Source organism: Coenobita brevimanus, chromosome 57 (genome assembly GCF_032717465.1).
Source record: "Coenobita brevimanus isolate Jiangsu-jjx chromosome 57, ASM3271746v2, whole genome shotgun sequence".
NCBI lineage: Eukaryota > Metazoa > Arthropoda > Malacostraca > Decapoda > Coenobitidae > Coenobita > Coenobita brevimanus.
Genome location: NC_137010.1, coordinates 59,103,643 through 59,130,307, shown reverse-complemented (window position 1 = coordinate 59,130,307; position 26,665 = coordinate 59,103,643). Strand labels below are relative to the sequence as shown.

The 26,665-nt window shown below is 40.7% G+C and overlaps 1 protein-coding gene across 1 annotated transcript in view; it reads right to left on the bottom strand.

Annotated features, from left to right (window-relative positions):
- Window positions 1–3,868: 3,868 nt before the first annotated feature.
- The window catches only part of LOC145402050 (engulfment and cell motility protein 1-like), a 42,254-nt gene continuing 19,457 nt past the window's right edge, over window positions 3,869–26,665 (bottom strand). The window contains exons 3-6 of the mRNA XM_080274147.1: window positions 20,547–20,649; window positions 18,579–18,760; window positions 9,581–9,702; window positions 3,869–4,086 (exon numbers count right to left, since the gene is read on the bottom strand). Coding sequence (XP_080130273.1) covers window positions 3,869–4,086; window positions 9,581–9,702; window positions 18,579–18,760; window positions 20,547–20,649 — 625 coding nt within the window. The remainder of the gene's footprint in view (window positions 4,087–9,580; window positions 9,703–18,578; window positions 18,761–20,546; window positions 20,650–26,665) is intronic.

Sequence of the window (26,665 nt, the reverse complement as noted above, 5' to 3'; positions counted from 1 at the left end):
TCCCTCCACTTTACACTCAAATTCCTTCCAAATTCCTCATCCACTCTCTTCTTACTCTCTCTTACTAATCTTTTCATCTCTCTCTTTCTTTCTACATATAACTCTCTCTTCCGCCTCTCAACTTCTTCCACGCCCCTATTTCTCATCCATTCATTGTATGCTTTCTTCTTTTATGCCACAGCCTGTCTCACCTCTTCAGTCCACAATGTGTTAATGGATAATGATGGTGGTCAAGTGGTTAGGGAAGGGGTCTGCAATCTGAAAGAACACTCAGTATAACTAACCCCCACTTAAAGTCAAGCATGTGTGCAGGCAAAATGTTACATTGAGCGAATAAACTTTAGGTGATACATGCTTCTCATTCATGACTGGGAAAAAAATTAAAAGGGGGGGGGGGCTTCTGACATGAAATCAACTGAATGGGGAATCAAGAGCAACATGAAAAAGAAAAAAAATAATAATAATTTATCAACTGAATAATGCCAAGCATAAAAGTACGGTCAAATCAGCTGTATTTTTCCAATAAACAACACATCTTTAAATGGATATAATTCTTTCCACCTGAAGACTCACAGTAATGTAAAATGAATACACACTTAATAACTCCTCATAGTAAATCACCTTTACTGATATTCATTTCTGCTCTCAAGTCCACTGATTGCAGCACAAAATTTGCTTGTTACAGAAAATTTTGCTATAGAAAATTCTGTAGGTGGAGGCGCTCACCATCCACTCACTCGATGTAATGCTGCTCTCGGGTGACTGCCGTTCCTTCCTTCTTCCTGTCCTTCCTCTTCCTTCTCCCTATGGGTGACTCAACACTGCATGACAAGCCAAATGGTTTCCTGTACACTAGGGAATCATTTACTATGCTGGGTGATAACCATAAAACCAAAGCATGGTGCCTGGTGCTTTAGCGGGTAATTAAGGCGCTCCAATCGGATTAAGCCAGTGCAGGTTTACATCCAAGGGGCAGTTGGAGTTCACTGCTCGTATAATGCCATTCAGGGATGAGTGAGGCTGGTCAGTCTCATCTTAAATGTCAGGACCAACTTGCCTAGCCCCAGGCTCCTACACTACTCACGGGGCAACACATGATTAGCTGCTGATGATGATGATGATAAAATTCTGTTGCAATGTATACCGTTTCCTGAAATTTCCCTCAATTTCCAACACAAATACAAGAAAACATAAGAAGCAATTTTAGATCATGTCCTTGACTTACAAATAAGGCTGCTTTTAACCCGTGACATTTTTAAAATATATTGTGGGGTATGATTGGGTGACTTAATTCAGCTTAGGAAAAGCCTCTGTACTGGAGGGGTTAATGAAGGCTGTGTCTACTGTAACTCCTGCAGTTTGGAGGGTATCTCTTAACCTGAATACTGTACTGGCCTCTGAAACTACAGTACTAAGAATGAATGACAAAATAATTCTCAGATTTGGTGGGCTGGAGAAACTACTTTCAAGTAAAACTGTAATGGAGTCATCATCCTTCCCTGCTACAATACCAACACAAAATACAACTCACAGGCAATCCACTTTCCCCACACTGTAATGCAGCCCCCCATATTACAACACATTTACTCACTATCACAATACAAGCAAGCTTTCAATACAACCTCAACAAACAACCCCTGGAGGTATACATTCCCTTTTCATACCATGGACTAATGCAAAAATATCTTGATTTAATCATGCTTGTTATAATGCTGTCCAAAACATGGAGAAGGCCTATAAAATGTACCGGAGCCGACCCACTCGAATCTCATTTCTTTTAAGTATCTGCCTGGAACCGTGCTAAGTCTATTCTTCGCTCTGCTATGAATATTTTCTAATTTCATTTGTACTACATGATCTGAACTCTCCAACTCAAATTCTTCCCGCTCCTTCTGGTACCTTCCCAAAAACCTTTCTATCAACTTTACTTCATCATCCTTCCCTCCTGTTTTCTGCTCTGATGGCTCTGTAGCTGTTTCTTCTATGATAAAGCACAACTCTTCGCTCAGACTTTCTCCTCAAATTCCACCTTAGACGATTCTGGTGCTGTTCCTCCATCACTTCCCCCCTCTGACTTCCTCATGGCTGACATTAAAATGTCTTCAAGTGATGTGTTTTCTGCCATCACTGGCCTTAGTACTAACAAGGCATATGGGCCTGATGGGTCTCTCCTGTTGTCCTCAAGAACTGCTTCTGTGCTTACACCCTGCCCAGGTAAACTCTTTCACCTTTGTCTATCAACTCATATGAGCACCTTCCCTTCTTGTTGGAAGTTTGTTTTCAGTCAGCCTGTCCCAAAGAAGAGAGCCCATTCCTAGCCATCTAACTATTGCCCAACTGTTTTAACATCCTGTATTTTTGAAGTTTTTGAATCTATTCTTAATAAAAAGAATTTAAATGCACCTTTCCCATGATAACCTTCTTTCCTGATCATCAGTGTGGGTTCTGCCAGGGATGATCCATGGCATTCTTCTCACCTTCCTTTCAGACTCCTGATCATCCTCCTTTTGGGAGTTTGATGAAAGCTTTGCCACTGCATCTCAAAGAATTTCAGTTGTATCTAGCATAAATATTTAATTTTTATGCTGCCCTCTTTCAGTTTCTATCCTTCTATCTGTGCCTTCATCTCTAGCTTCCATTTTGGTTGTTCTATAGCTGCTGTTGTAGACAACCCCATTCTTCTCCTAGGACTATCAATAGCAATGTTCCTCTAGGTTCTGTCCTGTCTCCAACTTTCTTCCTTCTATTCATCAATGACCTTCTAAGCTATCCTCTCACATGCTGATGGCTCCACCCTTTACCTTTCCATCCACTTCCAGCAGGATCCATCTCAGCATTGACTTCAACAAACAAGGGATGATGCAGTGGCACACCTAATGTCTGACTTGGCTCATATCTCTGATTGGGGTAAAAGTAATCTTTCTTTTAATGCATCAAAAACTCCGTTCTTACATCTTTTGACCATTAAAATCTACCACAGGAATATCTCGTTTTTAACAATATCCACCTAAATCTTGCATCATCTCTGAAAATACTTGGGGTTTCATTCTCTCAGGATTTATCCTGGGAAGATCATATTACCTCTCTTGTAAAATCTGTTCCAAGAGATTATGTGTGCCAAGCCTTTTGTACCCCTGCACAACTGCTGACTTTATACAGGGGTTTTGCCCCTGTTTGGAATACAACTCTCATGTGTAGGAAGGCTACCCACACACAGATGTTCTCAACAAAGGCTTTTCATATCATTAATTCTCCTCCTCTTACTGGCTCCCTTAAATTTCTGTCTCTTCGCTGCACTGCTGCACCTTTATCTCTGTTCTATCGCTACTTCAATGATCCTCTGTCTTCTACCGCTACTTCGATGGTCATCTCTCTTCTACTGCTACTTCAATGGTCACTGCTCCTCTAAACTGTGTGCTTGCATCCCTCCACCACTACAGTGGGTGTGTAGGACTGTCTGGCAGCAAACTCTCATCTCTTTTCTGTTCAGCTCTAATGCAAGAGTTAACCCTTACTCCCCGTCCTTCACGTACGCAACATGTCAACCCTCGAATTGCCTTCCTCTGTCTGCACAGTATATCCTACAGCTGTCTATGACCTTCCAGTGTGTCCAAGCATTTCAAATTGAACGAATCTTGAATTTGGCTCTCTATTACCTATTTTTTTTTCTTAGAGGGAACAATCTTGCAGGATTCTAGTCTTGGGTTCCTTCATCTTTGCATTAAAAAAAAAGTTGAAAAGGTAGGTTTCCTGCAGTTCACTGGGTTACTGTTCATCTGAGCCTCACACTGCAACACCACCACCAAGTAAAAAAAGTTTAAAAGAGAACTGACTACTGTTATCAGGAAAGCATCTCTGCAAAACCCCTTCACATGACAGAGACGGGGCGACTTTGGGAACCCTCACCACGTCTCATCACTCCACTGGACTTCTCAAAGCAGAAGTCAAAATTTGGTGGGGGTGGGGGTATGGGCGGCTGCTCAGAGGGGATGGTGATACCCTCTGCATCCAAGAGCCGCAGTCTGACTTCCATGTTAGCTAGTGTATTCAGGTCCTTAGCTAAGGCAGGGCTGGTCATGGGACGACCTGTGATGAGGGAAAATTATAAAATGGTAATTGCTAATCCCATATACTGTAACCCCTTCAAAGCATACAAGACAGTGGCAGGCTAGTGTAGTCCTGAATATTTAATGACAGAAGGCAGACCTATGCCCCTTGTAGCATCTGCATGGTAAGCAAAATGTCTGACTACCTCTAGGATTTGACCTGTAGCTCATAAACCACATCTCTTTCCAATCTGACAGCTGTACTACCAAACTGCTATGGCTGTATCATTAATCCCGTCAGCTGGTCTCTAAAAGCTGCAGTTTGCCCTTCATGTTCACCAGGGTCTCTAGGTCTTCAGGTGTAAATGGGACTACCTATAATGGGAGGCAGGCTTGTTACGACTTTATTATGAACCCATTCACCCCATGGATGACTGTTTGCCATTTCACTGTTTCCACCCACAGACAACTGTATTAACAGTAGGAGGGACTATCTGGGCTAGACATGTTAGATGTAGCCTTCACAGACCCCATCACCACTAGAGATCAATCCCATGGAGAATAAAGCTGCTTGGAAATAATCAAAATTAAAAAGATTCAAGGGTAATCTCATTCACCTTATATTTATCAATCACAGTCTAGTCACATTGGCCAGTGTCTCCAGATCTGTTTTCTCCTTTAACTTAGGTCACTGACATCTCTTCCTTAATGATGTACAGTTGGCCAGCTCATGCTGCTCTTATTGTTAGTCAAATTTTATTGCCTGGTTTCTTGCTTAATTGTGGCAGGCACTTCTACCCTTCAGAATTAACCGATTCCTACCAAACTTAAATAAAATGACCAACCTATGACCTTGTTGTGTCCGCAAAGTTTTAATTACTAGGCAACTACTTGCTGTCAAGCAATAGCTGAAAAAACACTTTTTCATACTTTTCACATTTTGAGCTATAGAAGCATTACTAATGGGAATAGAAGCCTTTGACTTCTTTCAGTGTAATCTTGAGGTCAATCCCTATCAATAGTGTGCCATCCATTTTCCTCTCTCTCCTCTAGTTTTTGAGTGGCAACCCTGCAAAGATCAGCCTCAGCATCCCTAGCAACCAGTACTGGTATCCAAAACTGCCCCCCTAATTTCCCAGAGGCTCGATGGAACTGAATGAAACTTTGCAGCTTATGGACAATGACTACTACTACAACTTTCTATTGTACACCTATGTGCTCCATTGGCCAAGTCAGGGGTCAAAGGTCATCAAATGCAAAAACAGTGAAAACAGCTATAATCATGACTGTGCTCACACGAATTGCCAAGGCTCCGAAGATTATTAAGCCAGAGCCATGATTCTTAGAAGGAATGTTGCACTTGCGTACCTACAAAAATGACATTTTGTGTCGAAACTCACTTTCAATCGCTGGCAGTGCAACCTAGAAGTTGTACCTCAGCTGGGCCATTCTGCAAATTTCAAGTTCCCTACCTCCACAGTCAGTGAATGGCATTGAATGAAATTTTGCATGCTTATAGATGTTAATGAGTACCACAAGTCTGCTTTGTACACACATGACCTATATCAGCCAGGTCAAGGGCCAAAGATAATCAAGAGCAGAAAATATGAAAAGTGCTAAAATTACGACCCTGACTGCGCAAAATGCTATGGTTCCTAAGATGCTAGGGCCATGATTCTTGGGTGGAATGTTGCACTGGAGTACCTCCTTATAGAAATGACTTTTAGCGTCAAAGCTCACTTCCAGCTGCTGACAAAGGTGGATGCACTTCGAGCTGACCATCATCGCCTACTGGCTTGTCTTACTATAACTTAACTTTTGAGTATGAAGATGTGCTTAGTATTTTATTCTTGCTCATTTAAGGCAATTTTGTTTAGCTTAGGAGACGTCTTTTGAACTGGAGGGTTCTGACATAGCCTTATTTTGCCCATCTACTACAAGGGGACTCAGCCTTGTAATATAGTCTGAAGACAGCAAGAAAAAATTGACAATGGCAGCATCACAGTGGAGGAACTGATATTCTTTTCTGTGTTGCATAAGGCATTTGGGAACAAACAAGGACAGATAGATAGACAGGCAGATAGATTGACAGAGAGAGACAGAAAGACAGACAGACAGCCAGGTTATTTACATCCTTTTAATATCAACATACAGCAGCTTTCAATGGTAACATAGAAATGAATACAGTATTAATGGACTCAATGAAGCATGAAACTACTGTTGGTTTCTTTTCATCTAACAAAGATCCCTAAACCCTTTAAGATCAGGTGATAGCCAAATACATCCAGACTAAAGGACTGATCTGACTATACTCTTTGCATCTTAATTTGGGCCAGATTTTTATCCTTTTGTTGCTTATTTTACCTATCTCATTGGCAGAGAGAATACTATGGTTTTGCCTACTTTTAAAAGTACGTCTTTCTAAGTAGTATCATATTCAAATGTATATCCACTGTTACAACTAAGTATTTAAGATGGAGAGACAGCAATTTAAGGCTGAGTCAAAGCAAAAAGAGTATTGTAACCAAGGAGACTCATTCCTACCTTATAATCATGGGTCATCAAATTCCCTGCAACCATGACTTAGCATTCATGCTGTGAGAGTGGCCCAGTTCCCTCAGATGAGAACAAACTGACTATGGTATGGAGGAGGAGGTAGGGAATCTCCTTCACCAACATGTATACAGACCCAGGACTTTGGCTGTAGTGGGGATGAGGGTGGAATGATGTGTAATGGGAGGAGATCTGATGGTGAAGTGGTCAGAGGATTAATATGTTGTCCCTATCATGCAGTTCCTCATACCACAACACAATTAATCACCTCATACACCTATCACAACACAGACAATCCTTTACCGTGGCAACAACAAAAGATCTCTCGGAATGCTCAGCTGAAGTGCTAGTTTCCTGCAGTCCACTTGTCATAAAGACTTTGTAGTTACTTGTAGAGAAGTATATTTTAGACTTGTGGTCGAGCGGCTTTTATATCTTGTAGTAGTTTCCCCACCAGATGTCATGTAGTGACGGGAGAGGTAAAGAATAGTATGGGACTATTTTTATTTGTCTTAGAAATATTAAACAGGTTTCTCACATGGAAAGAGTATAAGTCCCGGGTAGCTACCTCCCTGTCTCGCTCTCTCTCTCTCTCTCTCTGTTCTAAGGCTAATCTCCGTCTCGACCTCTCTCTAGGGTCGCTTGTCTCCTTCTGTCTAGCCTGTTCGGTGGCTAATCTCCATCTGAGCTCTCTTTCCTAAATTCTGGTGTAGCAGGGGTGTGTCACGTGTGTTCCTCGTGGGTGGACTAGATCTTTGTTCACAAGAGGACTGCTGACAGCTAACTGCATCATCTCCTTACTGGCCGCTGTCGTCAGCTTTCCTCAGTGTTAAGAGTGTGTAAGCATGCTTAGCACTGCTCGATTCTCGCAGACACAACACCTTCTCATCATTTGACTTCCTGCTTCTATCTGTCTCTCTATCTATCTATCTATTATGGTTTGCAATTATAATATGGAGACCTACCACACACTGTACTCAAGTTGACAAGCTTGGGAGTGCAACAACAAGAACAAGAAGAAGAAGAACAACAACAACAACAGCAACAATAACAACAACAACAGCCGTTACCAGATGCTTCCCATATCGTTTCGTTTTTAAAGGCTCCAACATGCTTGCATGTGTCGGCCTTGGTCACCTAAGGGCGGCTCTCCACGCTGCACGATCCATTGCAGCCTCCCTGTTCAGTCCCTTAACCCTAAGGTCACACTTAATGACCTTGTCCCATGTCTTTCTCGGTCTACCCCTCATAACCCCACCCCCAATACAGTAATCACTCCAATATCCGGATCAATAGAGCCATCGGTAGGTTCGGATATTGGTTTTGTCCGGATATTGGGCCCCAGCTTATGGACTTGTACTTACGGACCCTAACACAGAGAAACACCTATACAACTCCCTCCGGACATGCATAGCACCTATTTAACACCCAAATCACACCAATAAGGCACATAAATGACTGAAATAAATGCAATAGACACATAAAATGTGGGTTTAGAAGTATGTTCATACATTAATAAACATTCTGGTACTTATGGACTCTAACCGAACCTAACCTAACCGAACCTAACCGAACTCTGAAAAACACATTCCTACTGCACATGCATGAGGTAAGTTTAGTATGGAAAGAAGTACAGTATGACACTTTCTGGTAAGTATAGTATGGGAAAAAATACAATATGAAACATTCTGGTAAATATAGTATGGAAAATAGTACAACATGAAACATTTTGGCTACTTACAGCAAGTCCCTGGCCACCTCGATGAATAACCGCCTCCTCTCGGACTCTGACAGTAAGAACGATTTCCTGAAGCACTTGCACTACACTCTTCCTGAAGTCTTGCACTGAACTTAGTCACTAACACACAGAAGTCCGTTCTTTTCACAGTGTTCACTTTAGTCCAAATAATGTTCCATTAAATTTAAGTGTTGCACATTAACTTTTCCCAAGCCATGGCGAAGAGCGTAGGTCTTGTCGCGGTGAGAGACAGGCGGGAAGTGGGGAGGATGCAGCGGCGCTCTATCGGACGTCGGAGGAATGACGAACCAAAACAATGCTCTCACGCGGCGCGCGCGGCAAGTTCAAATTACAGACGGCAAAAAATAAATTTTTTTTCCAATTTTTTTGGATTTTCGGACCATTTTGGGAATGTTTGATCCCAGGACGATAAGGTTCGGTTAGTGGGGATGTTCGGTTATTGGGCGTCCGGATATTAGAGGGATTACTGTATTAACACTTCTCACCTTCCTCACCCAATTATCATCCCCCATCCTCTCCACATGTCCAAACCACCTCATATGCTGAATAATATGATCTCGTTGCAACATGAATACACTAAAAAGGTAAAAACAGTAACAGCCAATTCTGTATCATCCCATCAAGGTGTAGGGCCAAAGGCTGGGCTATGCGAGAACAGCAACAGCGAATTCCATATCATCCCATCATGACATAGGGCAGTGCCTGGGCTACCCTGCCGAACACTTAGAAGATGACCAGCGAGCTTCCCTTGATGACAATGCATGATCAAAAGACCTCCAGTCAACTCTTGGGGATTAAACCTATGCTAGGCCTCACCATGAGAGGGGCGTTCTAATCACTACATCACCAAGCCCCCAAAATGAAAGTGATGGGGTAATATGGCAAAAATGAAGAATGAGTGACTGACTACGAGAGTATGTCTGTGTGGTGTGGGAGAAAGGGAGGTGGAGATGAGGATGAAGGTGAGGGATAGAGTGGAAAGGTATATGAATGAAGGTCGTGTGAGCTGAAGGGAGGTCAGTCTGATGGCAAACAATAAGGTGATATGGAAGTGGTTTGTCTGTGGTTACGCTCTGGCATTAAGTAGCTATAGACTGACAGATAGATGGATGGATGGAAAAGAGAAACAGACATAAATAGACTAAGATTAACAGATAGACATATTGTATTTACTGTAGATAGAAAGACAAACAGACAGATATAGACTGTAATAATAACTCACCAAGCAGGGCATTAATTCCATCAACCCAGTAGTTACAGGTGATCTCATCTGGGCACACAAAGTCAAAGTGGCTGCTCTCATCCAGGATTATGGAAAATGCGAGGTTGGAGGCTGACTTCTTGCTGTTGGAAGATGATTTAAATTAGGCTCAGCCATTCACTGTACAATATCAGCAACACTCTTTAGTCAAACAATAATTCCTTAAAACCAGGCAATATCTATTTAATTTTTTCTGACACTATAGCTGGTTGTTTTTGCCTGACAAACATCCATAACCCCATTGCAGCTTACTTGATGGTCAAGAAGAAAACATCATTATTACTTGCAGACCATGCATCTTTGAGACCTGCAGTGGTGAGGTGGATTCAAACCTCACACACAGATAAGGGAGCTTTATGGTATGATGTTATTACAGGTGTACTCAAAATGGAATGTAAATTTAGTTAGTAACCATGCAAACTTATTCCTACCACATAACTCAGGCCATGATCCCACAACTTAGTATTTCAGTTCTGGAAGTGGCCCATTTCCAGCAAATGAACACAAACTACCTACAGATGCTGTTTATGAACTTAGAAAAGGCCTCTTAATATGAAGGGAGTTATTAAGGCTTTATCTAACCCCTCCAGTTCAAAAATTCTACCCTAAGCTGAATACAATTATAAGAGGATGGCATGAAATTAATGAGACAGATATCCTCAGAGTCAATGGTTATGAAACAAAATATTCAAAACACTTGTCAGTTTCATTAGACTGAATCATTATGTTTCCATTTTTCAAGGATATTTCCATGCATACATAAGAAATCTTTACCTTTTTTCGACTGCTGATGGCAATTAACAACGATACTGAGTTAGAAAGTCAGTCACTATTCTTACTTTTTGCGGTACTGTGATGACTTGAATTAATATTAAAATCCATAAATGCACTGTTGTTATTGTTGTTGTTGTTTTTGTGGTCTCAGGCACATCTGGATGTAAACCTGGTGGACAGCCTGCTGAAACTGTCCTTGTGCAGTCCACCATTCTCCTTTCAGGGGATGGAGAGGGAACTAAGGATCAGACGCATAAGGCTGCTTTCGCATTATCCGGTTTCTCACTATGGCCTTTGATGACATGGCTCCGTAAACTGCAGCCAACCAATGATTCATATGTAAGTCTTTACACGACACAGTCATCGTGAAACTGCTCCATGGCACTGGATGCACATCTGGCACCCAACTGGATCTGTTAAGTCATGTGGCTAGCCGTGGGACCAGACAGATTCCGTGGATTGAACCTCTTTATGCCTGTCTTCACACTATACAGCAGTCTGCCATATCTATGCATGGTTGCTACTCAATCCTGTACTTGACTTTATTGGTACACGTGAAAAACTGGACTGAAGACTTATTTTACATCAGTTTGGCAAGTGATGAAATAGGCACAGATCATTTAATATCCTTCACTGACAAGAAAACTGCATTAGGAGACTTTTTTTTTTTTTTAAATTCAAGGAAGAAGGAACCAAAGGCCAGGAGCCCACAAAGCACTCCTTCAAAGAAAAAACAAAAACAATAAAACAGAGAGCCAAATTCAAGATCCGGTCATTTCGAGATGCCTGGACACACTGTTTGAAAGACTGGAGCTCAAAGGGAGTAGGAAATAGAGAGAGAGAGAGACAGTGCCTTGATGATTCAAAAATAGTCTTACCATTTCAGATCATCAGTTCTTAGTTCTTCAAACAGTGTTGCATATGCTCCAACTGTGCCTCTCTGATGTATCTAATGGACTCTGCACTGTCGCCTTTTTCTTTTTCCATAAATGTAGAATATAACAGACTTTCAGAAGCTGCCTTTGATCCATCGCCTTCTGTTGCTGGCTATGCACAGAACTAGAGTAGGATGAACAGTGTCTAGGCACGGTGTGACCCGCGGTGTTCAAGGAAAGGAACTGTGACACCTCCAGCAGTGCAGCTAGCCACGGTCATGGTGAGAAACCAGATAGTGTAAAAGTGTTTTAATGAGGTAATGGAGCTGTTACATCAGTGCCACTGTGTGAAGGCACCCCTCTCTAGGGTTAAATTAAGTTGGTGAACATGTAGATACAAAACATGGGGACCCTCAACCGTGCTGCTGGGTCTAACCTATCTCTGTCCAAGTCAGTCTCCTGACAGATGCAGTAAGACACAGAAATAATGAGATACAGATAAAGAGACATACAAATTGAGAAACAAACTGATAAACTAAGCAATTTTTCAACAATCTCTCACATAATTTTGCCCCTGACTTGTGGATGCTCCTTCCCTACCACCACTGCCTCAGTTTTCTCCACAACTACCACCTCTTTCACACAAATGGAAAGAAATAGTCATGTGGACAAAAATGGAAAGATAGACAATGGGTGCAGACAGAAAGACAGACAAAAGAATGAAGAGACAGCTGAATAATGGTAGGCGGACAGGCAAATGGAGAGAGAGATACAAATATATATATATATATATTGTTACATAGCCTATGATTTCATCATCCTTTGTGTAATTTTAACGCACAGTTGCTGCATGTTTGATCACGAGCGTGTTCTGCCTCAGTCCCCCCCTTCTACCGTTATAGTAGAGTAAGTCGTTCTCTCTGTTATACTTTGCGGGATTTTCATCTCTTTGTCCCCGTGGCTTCATTTGCGCGTCCTTCTTACAAGTTGTATCAGGCTCTGCTGGCCCCTATAGAATGAGCTCAATCTCTGCATCATTGCCACTTAGATCTGCTCCTCATTTTGTTCACATCTCTGTCCTCCCCTGTACAGATATTATTATTGTGAGTGCTCAAGAAATCTCCAACCATCTAGCAGCTGTGTGTAATTTGAGTATAACTGTTGTTGCATTTTTCTTGTACTGTATAGCATAAGTTTAATTTGTAGGCCTAGTGAAGTTTTTGTAATTCGTGTGGGGTTCTTTATGTCAGTCATTTTTTATAATAGTTTGTATCTGTAATTATTTATCTGGCATTCACTGAGTATTATCTGGTATCTCATTTTATCAGGGCTGACTTAGATAAATTTATTCTTGCTAATTTCGTGTTAATAGAGGCTATTGCAGTTAACCATATATTTAACCTGTTTTTGCCATTACATTATCCTTATGAGTCCTGAATGTTATGTTGTTAATTTAAGCATTAAACTTTAACTTGTAATTTTACCTAACTCTTTTGTTTTGAACCTGGAACTTTACGGGACAGTAGTGACTCTTCGTATTCTCACTTAAAGTGTACATTATCTTTCTCTGTTCCGTAACATAAATTTGGCGACCTCATATCAGGATATTATCATAAGGATATTGCTTGATATTTTGTGACTGTGATATATTCATGATGGCTACTATTTCTACACCTGATGAAGCCAAAGATTTTTTGTCAAATGTGCAAACAGTGTGTGATATAGAAAACAGAACAAAGAATGAACTTAAGCTTGTTGCTCAACAACGGGGAATTGTTGTTCGCTCTCATCATTCTAAAGATCAGATTGTTGACATGATTAATGAAAGCTTGTTCAATGTAACTCCTCCAAATGAGCAAATGCAGATTGAATTAGCTAAGTTACAGCTAGCCCTGCAGGAGGCCCGTGCTAGGGAAGCTGAGGCACAAGTTGAAATTGCTAGGATTCAGGCAGACCATGAGTATCGCATGAAACAAGGTGGAACTGGATCATCTAGCTCTGATGGTTTTGATGTGGCTAAAAATGTTAAACTTGTCCCTCCTTTTAATGAATCTGATTTAACAAAGTATTTTCAGTTGTTTGAGAGGGTAGCTACAGGTTTTAATTGGCCTAAGGAGTATTGGCCAGTACTCCTTCAAACTGTTCTCACCGGTAAAGCTCAAGTAACTTATGCATCTTTGCCTCAGGATCAATCTGATAATTATGATGTAGTTAAGAGCTTGATTCTTAAGGCCTATGAGCTTGTTCCTGAAGCTTATAGAGTAAAATTTAGGACAACTTACAAGCAAGATAAGCAATCCCATGTTGAGTATGCAAAAATCAAAGAAGATCTGTTAGAGCAGTGGTTAAATTCTAAGAATGTGGATTCTGATATTGACAAATTTAAGCAGATGATTTTGCTGGAGGATTTCAAAAGGTGTATTAGTAAAGATGTAAGCCTATATCTTGATGAGAAAAGAATAGATAATTTGTCTGATGCTGCAGTTCTAGCTGATGAATATGTTCTCACTCACAAGAGATATTCTAGAGAGAAAAGGAAAGCTGAGAGTCAGTACGTTGCCTCTACTCAGAGTACAGGTAACAGGAAAGAGAATAAGGATGATGTTTCTCAGGAAGTAAATACCAGCTTCACCTCTAGATTTCAGAAAAGTAAATGTACTTATTGTAGTAAGCTTGGTCATACTACGGAGAGATGTTTCAGGAGACAGCGTGATGTGAACAAAAAGGAGTCTTTAAATATTCAGTCAATTGGTCTAGTGTCCACTCTTGAGAGTTCCCAGAATTCTTTAACTGAGTTAACTGAACCTGCTTTGAGGGGTAACTTAAATTCTCATGATGGAGCTCCTCTTTTGAGCAGTAACGTGGGTGACACTCTCAAGAGTTCATGTGCTAATTTCCTGTCTGATGGTTTTGTCAGTCCTCTGGACAGTAATGACAGGAAATCAGTTCAAATATATCGTGATACAGGTGCTTGCCAATCCCTTATGCTGACCAGTGTTCTAGGCTCTAATGTTAATTCCTCTGATGAAACTGTAATCTTACAAGGTGTAGGGAATAATTACTTCTCTGTTCCTCTGTGCAGAGTGAATTTAGAGTCTGGTTTTGTTAATGGTTCTGTTATGGTTGGGTTGGTTGAGACACTCCCAATGTCAGGTGTAACTTTCTTACTTGGAAATGATATTGGTGGAAGTCAAGTGTGTCCAGCTCCTCAGTTGTCTAGTGAGCCAGTGGCTGCGTCCCAGGATTGTGATGTCCCTGATGTGTTCCCTGCATGTGCTGTCACTTTGGCTAAGTCTAAAGTTACTGGTGATTTAGAGGATAATGATGATGATGATGTTATCCTAGCTGACACTTTTCTTGCTAATTTGGACCACTCACCAGATGAGGCAGTACCCCGTAGTGTTGATAATTTGTCTCGTCAAGAGTTGGTTGAGTTGCAGGTTGCTGACCCTGAGTTGAAAGGTCTAGCTAACTCTGCTTGCAGTGAGGAAGAGTCAGCTGGTGCTTCTACTTGTTATTATGTAAAGTCAGGAGTACTTATGAGGAAGTGGAGACCCCCAACAGCATCAGCCGACTGTGAATGGGAGGTTGTACATCAAGTTGTCATCCCTCGTGTTTGTAGGCAGGATATCATTAGAGTGGCTCATGATTCCAGTTTGGCAGGACACCTTGGAGTGAGGAAGACTGTGGCACGCATTTTGAAACACTTCTACTGGCCAGGTATCTTCAGGGATGTTTCCTGGTATTGTAAGTCTTGTCACACCTGTCAAGTTGTGGGGAAGTGTAATCAGACCGAAAAGGTTGCACCTCTAGTTCCCATTCCCCCTTTTGAGGCGCCTTTCACCCGTGTGTTGGTGGATATTGTGGGCCCTCTTCCTAAGACTTCTTCAGGATTTTCTTATGTGTTGACCATGATTGATATGGCTACTCGTTATCCTGAAGCCATTCCACTTAGAAACATCTCAGCAAAGAACGTGGTTAAGGAAATGCTAGGGTTCTTCACAAAGTTTGGTCTGCCCAAGGAGGTACAGTCAGACCGGGAAGTAATTTCATGTCAAATGTTTTCAAGCAGTCTCTGAAAGAGTTGGGCATCACCAAGATCACGTCTTCAGCTTACCATCCCCAGACCCAAGGAGCGTTGGAGAGATATCATCAAACACTCAAATCGATGCTCAAGAAATACTGTTTGGAACATCAGAAAGACTGGGATAAAGGTCTTCCATTCGTTGTGTTTGCTGCAAGAGAATCTCCAAATGAATCACTGGGCTTCTCACCTTTTGAACTACTGTTTGGCCATGAAGTAAGAGGACCCCTTAAGCTACTCAAGGAATGCTGGCTGTCGGAGGAAGATGACGTCAACCTGCTGGAGTATGTGATGAATTTCAAAGAACGGCTGTCCACTGCTTTACAGCTGGTGAGAGAGAATTTAGGAGCTGCTCAGGAGAAGATGAAGACTTGGTATGATAAGAAGTCCAGGTTACGCCACTTTCAGCCAGGAGATCAGGTTTTGATTCTGCTACCAGTTCATGGGCAACCTCTTCAAGCCAAGTTTAGTGGTCCTTATTTCGTGGAGAAGAAACTCAGTGATGTCAGCTATGTCATCGCCACGCCAGATCGTAGAAAGAGCAAGCAACTATGTCACATCAACATGCTAAAGTTATATCACAGGCGGGACGAAAATAATCCAGTCTGCACTGTAGCTGTTCCACCCGAGTCTGCAAGTGAAGCTCTCCCATGCAGTATGAGCCTGAATGATAGTTTGGGGAAGAATCCTGATATCATGAATGATCTCCAGACTAAGCTTTCTCATCTACCTCCCAAGGAAAGGCAGGAGTTTTCGGCATTACTGCAGGAGTACCCGCAAGTGTTCCGTGCTACTCCAGGAAGAACCACTGTGTTGATGCATGATGTCGATGTTGGAGACGCAAAGCCAATTAAATTGCCTCCTTACCGTGTGAACCCAGTGAAAGTTCCTCTCATCCAGAAGGAGCTTGGCTACCTGTTGGACCACAAGATGATTGAGCCCTGTCAGAGCGAGTGGAGTTCTCCTGTCACTCTAGTCCCTAAGCCAGGTGGGTCACAGCGGCTTTGCATCGACTACAGACGTGTTAATCAGATAACCAAAACAGACACTTACCCTCTCCCTCATGTGGAAGATTGCACAGACAAGATCGGAAAGGCTAGGTACATAAGTAAGTTTGATTTGTTAAAGGGATACTGGCAAGTACCTATGACTGAACGTGCTAGGGAGATCTCATTTTTTGTAACATTAGGAAAGACCTTTGCATGGTCTGTAATGCCATATACAGATTGTTTTAGAATAATAAGAAATTTCCTTTGTAAATTTCTTTTTCTTTGTGGGGAGGTGTTACATAGCCTATGATTTCATCATCCTTTGTGTAATTTTAACGCACAGTTGCTGCATGTTTGATCACGAGCGTGTTCTGCCTCAGTCCCCCCCTTCTACCGTTATAGTAGAGTAAGTCGTTCTCTCTGTTATACTTTGCGGGATTTTCATCTCTTTGTCCCCGTGGCTTCATTTGCGTGTCCTTCTTACAAGTTGTATCAGGCTCTGCTGGCCCCTATATAATGAGCTCAATCTCTGCATCATTGCCACTTAGATCTGCTCCTCATTTTGTTCACATCTCTGTCCTCCCCTGTACAGATATTATTATTGTGAGTGCTCAAGAAATCTCCAACCATCTAGCAGCTGTGTGTAATTTGAGTATAACTGTTGTTGCATTTTTTCTTGTACTGTATAGCATAAGTTTAATTTGTAGGCCTAGTGAAGTTTTTGTAATTCGTGTGGGGTTCTTTATGTCAGTCATTTTTTATAATAGTTTGTATCTGTAATTATTTATCTGGCATTCACTGAGTATTATCTGGTATCTCATTTTATCAGGGCTGACTTAGATAAATTTATTCTTGCTAATTTCGTGTTAATAGAGGCTATTGCAGTTAACCATATATTTAACCTGTTTTTGCCATTACATTATCCTTATGAGTCCTGAATGTTATGTTGTTAATTTAAGCATTAAACTTTAACTTGTAATTTTACCTAACTCTTTTGCTTTGAACCTGGAACTTTACGGGACAGTAGTGACTCTTCGTATTCTCACTTAAAGTGTACATTATCTTTCTCTGTTTCGTAACAATATATATATATAAAGAGAGAGAGAGAGAGAGAGAGAGAGAGAGAGAAAATGATAAAGGCAAGATAACGACAGAGACACAGACAAACAGAGACCACAGAAATGGATGAACAGACAAAAAGATGGGCAAACAAATAGATCCAAAGATAAACCAGTAAGAAAAACAGTAAAATGGAAAGAGAAACACTGCTAAATGGAAAGACAGTCCGATAGACCAGTGGGCAGAGACTAGGAGACAAGCAAACAGAGTGAGAAACAGACACAAAAATGGTCATGAGAGATACACAGACAAATGGACTGAGGAAGACTGATAAACAGACAAATGGATACACAACAGCAGGCAGAGAAACAGACAGAAATACTGTACAGATAAATTACTCACCCTCATATAACTGAGACAAACAAACTGACAGAGGGATGAAACACGGACAGATAAAGAGACAGAAATATAGACGATGCACTCCCCTTACATAATCAAGACAGACAATCAGATACGAGATAAAGAGACGTATGGATAGACAGATAAACAGACAGAATGGCAGAAAAAGCTCTCCCCCTCACATAATCTTACCCCTGGCATGTGGACAGACCTTGCCTGTGACTGCTGCCGCACAGGCAGACACACAAACATAGAAAAACAAAGCAGATATAAGGTAAGCCGATGAGAATACAGTACAACCCCAAAGACAGTATATATGCCAGTTTAGGAGGCCTTCTAGCAACTCTTCCTTTACAATTATATTATGATTCTTTCAGCTTAATATTATCTTATACAGCATGTTATTTATATCTTTTCTATATCATTTATAAATGACACAGCAAAACAAAGAGTGATAGTAAATAAGCACTCTACTTAAAATTCACCTTGCAGTATTACACGTGTTCTGGGAATAGCCCAGTCTGCTGGGGTGGGTGTGAGTGTGACAGTAGAAGGAAATTACTACGTGATGCAGGATAGACATTGATAATGCTGACTATGCCATCCTCGCACTGCACAATAAATCACCCAGCAGAGTGGCAGAGGAGCATTATGGATGAACCACCCTGTATTGTGGCATGACATATTGTAAATAAAGTGTAAGGAAGAGGTGCTGGGGAATTTTTTTCAATGACAATATGCAACCATGACCCACACAAAAACCACTGGCCCACTCTCACATAATCTTCTCCTTGACGTGTGGACACTCCATTCCTGTCACCACCATCTTAATTTTCTTCACTACTATCTTCTCCTTCAGATCCTCCATTAGGAGCAATTTTGACTCCTCTTCAAAGTCACTGTAGTGGAGGAACTTGTGATTGGGTGAGAGGCGGATGTGCCGGACCTTGTTCTTGGCACCCTGTGTTGGGTTGGGTTATGTTGTTTAACTTACACATTGCTCTTATACTAGGAAGTAGAGTTGGATATTGTTATGCTCATATTTTTTATCAAACCCTTCAAGTATGATAATATTATTCTCTATACTTTGTCATGATTAAACAATTTGAATTATCTTGGGATGGATCTCTTATATCAATGGTAAATGTTAGGGTAGACACCATGAGGTTCTTAGTTACAGTGTTCATTTCTATAAGTTAGGCCTCTGAATCTGTGGTGGGTAATCCAGCCATATCCTGGGATACAAGGACACTGCATCATCCAGGCTGCCATAGCTAACTCCTGTTGGTATTACTCTTGGTACTTATTTTACCTTCCAGGCCTTTAAGATAAATGGCCCTAGAGATGAGTGGCACCAGCTGCTCTCACATGGAGTCAAATACTGGTGCTAATGGACTGGCAGCTTTGTACAATTAGTTAACAATGCTGGCCAATCAGACAATGTGAACTGAGTTAAAACAGGAATCCCAACACCTATTGTCATATGTCAACATTTCTGATGTCATTTAGTTCATTGTAAAATGCTGCACAAAAAAAAAAAAATTACATTAAAAAAAAATAAATAAATAAAAAATAAATAAATAAAATGCTGCTGCTACATGTGATGCTAATTTGTCTGTTTTCCCTCAATTTACTGTAACAGCTGTTTGGAAAATGTTATAATATTTTGGAATACAGTATATCTCTGATTTACAACAAGGATGCATTAATTGTATGAGGTCTCTTTTTTTTAAGCTTAATACATTTGTCTGGTAGTGGCAGGAGTACAAAAAAAGTGATAATGTCATGAAGAGGGTGATAAAAAAAAAAAAAATAAAAAAAAATATCATACTTCCTCCCCCCGAGAACCTAAACTACCCCGTTTCTGATTGAGTTCCATTGGTTACCAGTAAACGCTAGAATTGAATTTAAACTGTGTCTTATTACATTCAAGGTTCTTAAGTTTGGTGAACCGAAGTATCTTGCTGAATTGTTAAAACTCCCATCGGCACGCCCAGGTGTGATGTTACGCAGTGAAGATGATTCCTTGCATCTTGATGAGCCAGGAGCCATTCACCAGTCATCTTTCTCTGATCGTTCTTTTGCGTATAGAGCCCCTAGATTATATAACGGATTGCCACTGTCCATAAGACAACTCTCTAGTGTTGAATCCTTTAAAAGATAGCTGAAAGCCTTTCATTTTTCAAAATGCTATGACCTGGAGAGAGGTACTATGACGGATGATTATAGGGTTTAATTATTGCCACTTTCATGTATATATGGTGTAGCTTGTATTATATACAAATGTCACAATTCTTGTAACTGTAAAAATAATGTACGTGTGTCGAGCGCTAGTGAATTCCCAAAGGAAGAACTGGCACTTTTGAGAAACAAAAGGCCAGATTATTATTATTATTATTATTAGGAAGTTTAGGAAATATATAATCCCTTCAGTCTGATGAAGTATTTTTTCTATATTTTTGTCCAACTAGAGACCTCTAATAGTGAAGGGATCAAAGAAGGTTATATATGGCCCATCCAGTTTGAAGTTTCTTCTACTCTGAATAAAACTGTCTGGTGATGGTTTGATGAAAATGAAAAATGCCTCATTGGACTGGGGGTGCTAAGGAACACCAAAATCTGCAACAAACAAACACAGTGGTTAAAGATAGCATCACCTCCACATCGCCTTAACCCCTTCAGCATGAAGATTAATATGATAAACTACCAGAAAAATAAATACATAAAAAGTCAGATATATCACTCACCATTCCCTTAAGCACCCTAAACCATGTACCCTCACACAAGTAGCGCAATCGGTGCTCCTGTATCAAGTCCAGAATCTCTGGCTCCAGCTGTTTACGCAGTTCCCTGATGGTGAGGGGAGACACGCCAGGGTTAATGTATAGTTAACGGCTATATTCCAGGTGGCAAAGGAGGCTTTGCAGCACTTTTTCCTTACTGATTTATTTTGCTTTTTAGTCCTTAACAGTCTCGTGTAGGTTATTTACAGCATTTTAACATTGACATAGTTTGTAACAATAACTAGGATGATATGAAGGTATAATGTGCAGAATAAATTAAGGAACAGAAGCTACAAATCCAAAGCCATTTAGAATATGGCTCAGAGTGTTACATCACCATGAGTATCCATAATTAAAACACTCACTGTCACAGATTCACCATAAGCCTTTAACCTCAACTTGGTCCAGATTTTTGTCCTATTGCAGCCTATTTCATGTAGCTCAGTGGCAGAACACAATATTGCAGCTTTCCATCCTTTTCCCAGCACTTTTTCATGACTAGCATCATAATACAGTGTAAATCTATTGCTCCGACTCAGTATTCAAAGAGCTGGCAATTTTAGGCCTAGTTAGAGTAAAAAGGATATCATAATCTATTCCAGTTAATGCCATACACTTTAATTCTCCCAAGAGCGAGTCATGGGGTCCTATGAGAGTTAAAACCATCACCACACACCCTTGCATTGTCGGGAAAACTCCGCAATTTTATTACGGTTACTGCTAGACAAGTTTATTCTGCTGAGAGAGAGTAACAGGACCCTGAATATTAATACTGTACTGTCATCATTAACTTCTCATGGTCAGGACAACTCTAGCATTCTCTTCCAGCTCACATCAGATAATTTGTTCAGCTGACAGTGTGTCATAAGAACCTGACAGTGTTCATAAGGAGTAACACAAGGGAAAAATTAATGTACCCGTAAGGATGGAAGGTGCAGAGATGAAAAAAAGTGAAGATGACGATAGTCTGTATGCTAATGATACTAGCATGCACGCATGGATGGAGGGACAGATGTTCACACACACACACACACACACACACACACACACACACACACACACACACACACACACACACCATTACTTTTAATTTTCAAGAAATCCTTGAGTCAAGGTAAACTACCTGATATTTGGAAAAAGGCAAATATTGTTCCCTTATTCAAGAAAGGAAATAGACAAAATCCACTCAACTACTGACCAGTATCACTGACCAGTGTTGTAAGCAAGGTATTAGAAAAGCTTATAAAAAAAGCTTGGGTAAATCATCTAGAAGAACACAGTATGATAACAGAAAGACAGTTTGGTTTCAGAAAAGGAAAATCATGTGTTACTAATCTGTTGAGCTACTATGACAGAGTAACAAACACAATACAGTGGGGCACCAATTTTTGCGCCTAATTGGGTCCAAAAATAATGCGCGAAAGTGGAATTAGCGAAAATTGGGGCATTGTCTTTATGGCAAAAAGGCTAATTGGTTCCCGGTTATCCTAAAGTAAAATCAGATTTTCATTTTCACTTGCAATACAGTACATCAAATCACTATTGTACATTGCATTGTGAGATACAAACAATAAAAACTGTACAGTACACATTATATGAGGAGAAACATACCACAGAGACCAGGTTGAGGTGTTTAACGGATGTTGGGGGTAAGTATCCGAGGCGCGTGGCGGGCTTACTTAGCCACGCCAGACGTATTGGCGCCACCTCTTGCTGCCTCGCTACCACCATGCTGTTTCCTCATACTATGCACTGTCGATTCTGGGATGTTAAATGTACGGCAGATTTCACTGTTTTTTGCGCCCTTGTCCATGTGCTCAACTATCTTCCTTTTCATTTCATTATTATACTGCTGTTTCTTCACTCCAACACAATACTCTCTTTTAGCCTTGGCCTTTCCTCCCGACTTTGAATGTTCCGGCCACTTTTTATCACCACCACTGCCTCCCGGCCCTCCCCCCACACCACCAGGCTCTCCCCCCACACCACCAGGCCCTTTCCCCACACTACCAGGTATAGTAGAGGCCATTGAACCGTGAGAATCCAACACAATGGAGCTAGCACGCTCGTACACAATGGCGGGAATGGGTGGACAGAGTGTTGACATGACGTCATTCAACATGGCTGTGGGTTGCGGGCGGGCGGTGCAGGAATTCAAAGTTCAAAATATTGTCCCAAACCCAAAATTTGTGCGCAAAAATCGATTTTTTTCAAGCAAAAGTGGAAGTTAGGGAATCTTTGGTGCATGCCGCGAAAGTGGATTTCGCGAATCCTGCTGTAGCGAAAGTTGGTGCACTACTGTACAGGAAAGGGAAGGATGGGTGGACAGTATCTATTTAGATTTCAAGAAAGTTTTTGACACAGTACCACACCAAAGACTTTTATGGAAACTGTACCATCGAGGAGGAATTCGAGGCAAACTGTTTTGTTGGATGCAAGATTTTCTCATAAAAAGAGAAATGAGAACAGTACTAAGAGGAAACTACTCATCATGGAAAGAAGTGACTAGTGGAGTGCCACAGGATTCAGTGCTGGCACCAATCACGTTTTTAGTGTATATAAATGATATAAACAGTAACACTGGAAATGAGAGCTATCTGAATATGTTTGCAGATGATGCAAAAATACAAAGGAGAATTACTAACACAGACTCTTGTAAAGAGCTACAAGAAGAATTAAATAAACTTCATGAATGGAGTAATACATGGCAAATGGAATTCAATGTGGACAAGTGTCATGTAATCAAGTTTGGTAAAAGTGGAAAAAGACCTGATTGGGATTATGAGTTAGGAAATAAAACCCTATACACATCAGAAAGAGAGAAGGACCTAGGTGTGATTATCAATAACAGACTATCTCCGGCTGACCACATCAGCGAGAAGGTACGGAACATGTATACACTGCTTGCAAATATGAGAATAGCATTCACATACATAAATGAAGACATGCTAAGAAGGATAATAACATCATTCATTAGGCCAACCCTGGAATATGCATCAGTAGTCTGGAGTCCTCATCTCAAAAAACACATAGACAAGATTGAAAAAGTTCAAAGGGCCGCTACAAGATGGATACCTAGCTTAAGGGACCTAAGCTACGAAGAAAGACTAAATAAACTGAATCTACCAACACTACAGGAGAGAAGGAAAAGAGGTGACATGATAATGCTATATAAGTGCATATCAGGGAAGGAGAAAATAGACATTAATGATTACTTAACATATGGAGAAGCATCAGCAAGAGGACACTGCAAAAAACTGCATAAGAAGAGAGGTGATAAAGACGTAAGGAAATTCAGTTTCCCAAACAGAGCAATTGATCAATGGAATGCACTACCGAATGAAATAGTGTGTGCCAAAACAATTCACAAATTTAAGGATATGTACGATAAATATGGTTTAAGACACGGGACAGTACGAGCTTGACTCATTCCTGTAAAGATACAATTAGGTAAGAATTAGGTAGGTAAGAACAGGGTTGAGAAAATTTTTTGAAAATGCAGATTGGAGAAAAATTCAGAGAAACAAGAGAGATACAGAGGAAGTGGGATATTTTTCTATGCCTCTATAATTCGGGAATGGGAAAATTTGTGCCAAGAGTAAGAGGGAGAGAAAACAGGAAAAAGGAGAAAGTGTATGAGAGCAAAAAAGGAGAGACACAGCATGGAACAACTGGAGAAAGAGAGGTAATAACAAAACAAAGGAAGAATATAAAAGAACTAGAAACGAATACACAAGAATACGTAGAAAGGAAGAATGGAATTTTGAAAAAGGTATAATAGACAAATGTAAGGATGAACCCAAACTGTTTTATAGATTTGTTAATGGCAAACTGAAACAAAAGGAAGGAATCACCAGACTGTAAGTAGAAGGAGAGGTCTATAAAGATGCGGCAATGCATGCAGAAATAATGAACAAATGTTTCCAATCAGTTTTCACTATGGAAAGGAGTTTGTGGAAGGGGAGGGAGTGACTAGAAATGTAGTGATGAACGATATAAAAGTGAAAGTACAGGAAGGGTATAAATTACTGGAAACTTCAGATGTAAGGAAAGCCCCAGGACCAGATGGAATCTCTAATTGGCTACTGAAGGAATGCAGAGAACAACTGGTGGATAAGATTCACAGATTAATTCTGTGTCCTCTGGAGGAGGGGAAAGTGCCTCAAGAATGGAAGAAGGCAAATGTGGTACCAATTTATAAGGAAGGAAACAAGAAAGAACCCCTGAATTATAGACCAGTGTCCCTAACAAAGATGGAGATATTAAAAATAGATGGAAAGAGCATTTTGAGACAGTTCTTAATAGACCAATACCACCAGAAGAGGATATACCGTCTGCTCAGGAAGATTTAAATATAGAAACAGGAGAGTTGAGGCTTGCAGAAGTGGAGAAAGCAGTAAAACAGTTAAAGAATAATAAGGCACCAGGGGAGGATGGTTTATTTCCGGAAATGTTTAAAGTGGAGGGGGATAGATTAATAATGATCTTGACCAAGCTCTTCAATAAGATATGGGTGACGGGGTTACTACCATCAGTTTGGAAGAATGGTGTAATTGTTAAAGTTCCGAAGAAGGGAGACCTGAGTGAATGTGGTAATTGGAGGGGAATCTCTTTGTCACCAACAGCTTTGAAAGTTTTCAGTAGAGTGTTGTTAAATAGGTTGGAGCCGGTGGTTGAGGGTATTCTGAGGGATGAACAGGCTGGTTTTAGAAAGGGACGTGGTTGCAATGATCAGATCTTTATAATTAGGCATTTGATGCAGCAAGTTAATGAAATGAGAGTACCGTTAAGTCTTTGTTTTGTTGATTTTGAAAAGGCTTTTGATAGTGTTTCGAGAGAGACTATGGGGAAGATCATGAGACATTATGGAATACCAGAGGAGTTTGTGAGGGTCATTATGAACATGCATGAGGACACATTTTGTAAAGTGATGGTTGATGGTTGTCTGAGTGATTCGTTTGAAGTCAAGTCCGGAGTAATTCAAGGTGGTGTTCTATCGCCTTTACTATTTATATTGGTCATTGATTACATTATGAAACGCGTTGGAACAGAAACCGGTGCAGGTATACTTTGGGGAGAGAACAGGAAACTTTTGGATTTAGATTATGCAGATGATATAGTTTTGATTTGTGATGGGCCAGAAGAGATGCAGAGAGTGTTGGACTGTTTGGTGAGTGAAGGTCGCAAGGTGGGTTTGGTTATTAATTGTGGAAAAACTGAAATAATCAATATGAATATGGAAAATGCGCAGGAATGTGTAATTGGAGGTATGGTTGTAAAGCAAGTTGATAGGTTTAAATATTTAGGTACTTATTTAGTCAAGGATGGTTCTTTGAACTTTGAATTCGAGGAAAGGTTAAAGAAGGCTAATCAGGCAATGGGAATGCTTAAAAATATTTGGAATAATAACAATTTTTCTGTGCATACAAAAATCAAACTTTATAAGGTAATGGTTAGGAGTATCTTAATTTATGGACACGAGTCTTGGTACAGCACAGTGACTATGGAAAATAAATTCTTGGTGTTTGAAAATAAAGCACTTAGAAGAATATTAGGAGTTAAGTGGTGGGAAAGGATACCAAATAGTAGAATTAGAGAAATAACGGGAGTACAGCCGGTCGATGAATATGTTAGATTCTCACGATGGAAGTGGCTAGGACATGTGTATAGGAGACAGGGAATAGTACGAGGTACACCAGGGTGGGTGGCACTTGGTAGGAGAGGTAGAGGAAGGCCAAAAGAGACGTGGGTGAGGACAATGAGACGGGAAGCTGGAGATGAGTGTTGGGGAGATCTTGAGGAGTTAGCACAAGATAGGATGTGGTGGTGTGAGTGATTGATTGATTGTCCCTAACCAGCATGGTCGCAAAATTGTGCGGGAGAATTCTGAAAGATAGATGGGTAAAATATCTGGAAGAGATGAATGTTTTAGCTGATAGTCAGCTTGGATTCAGAAGCAGAAGGTCATGTGTTTCCAACTTGTTGAGTTTTTATTCAAGAGCGATTGACATGCTTCAGGAGAGAGATGGTTGGGTGGACTGTGTGTATTAAGATTTGGTGAAGGCCTTTGACAAGGTACCTCA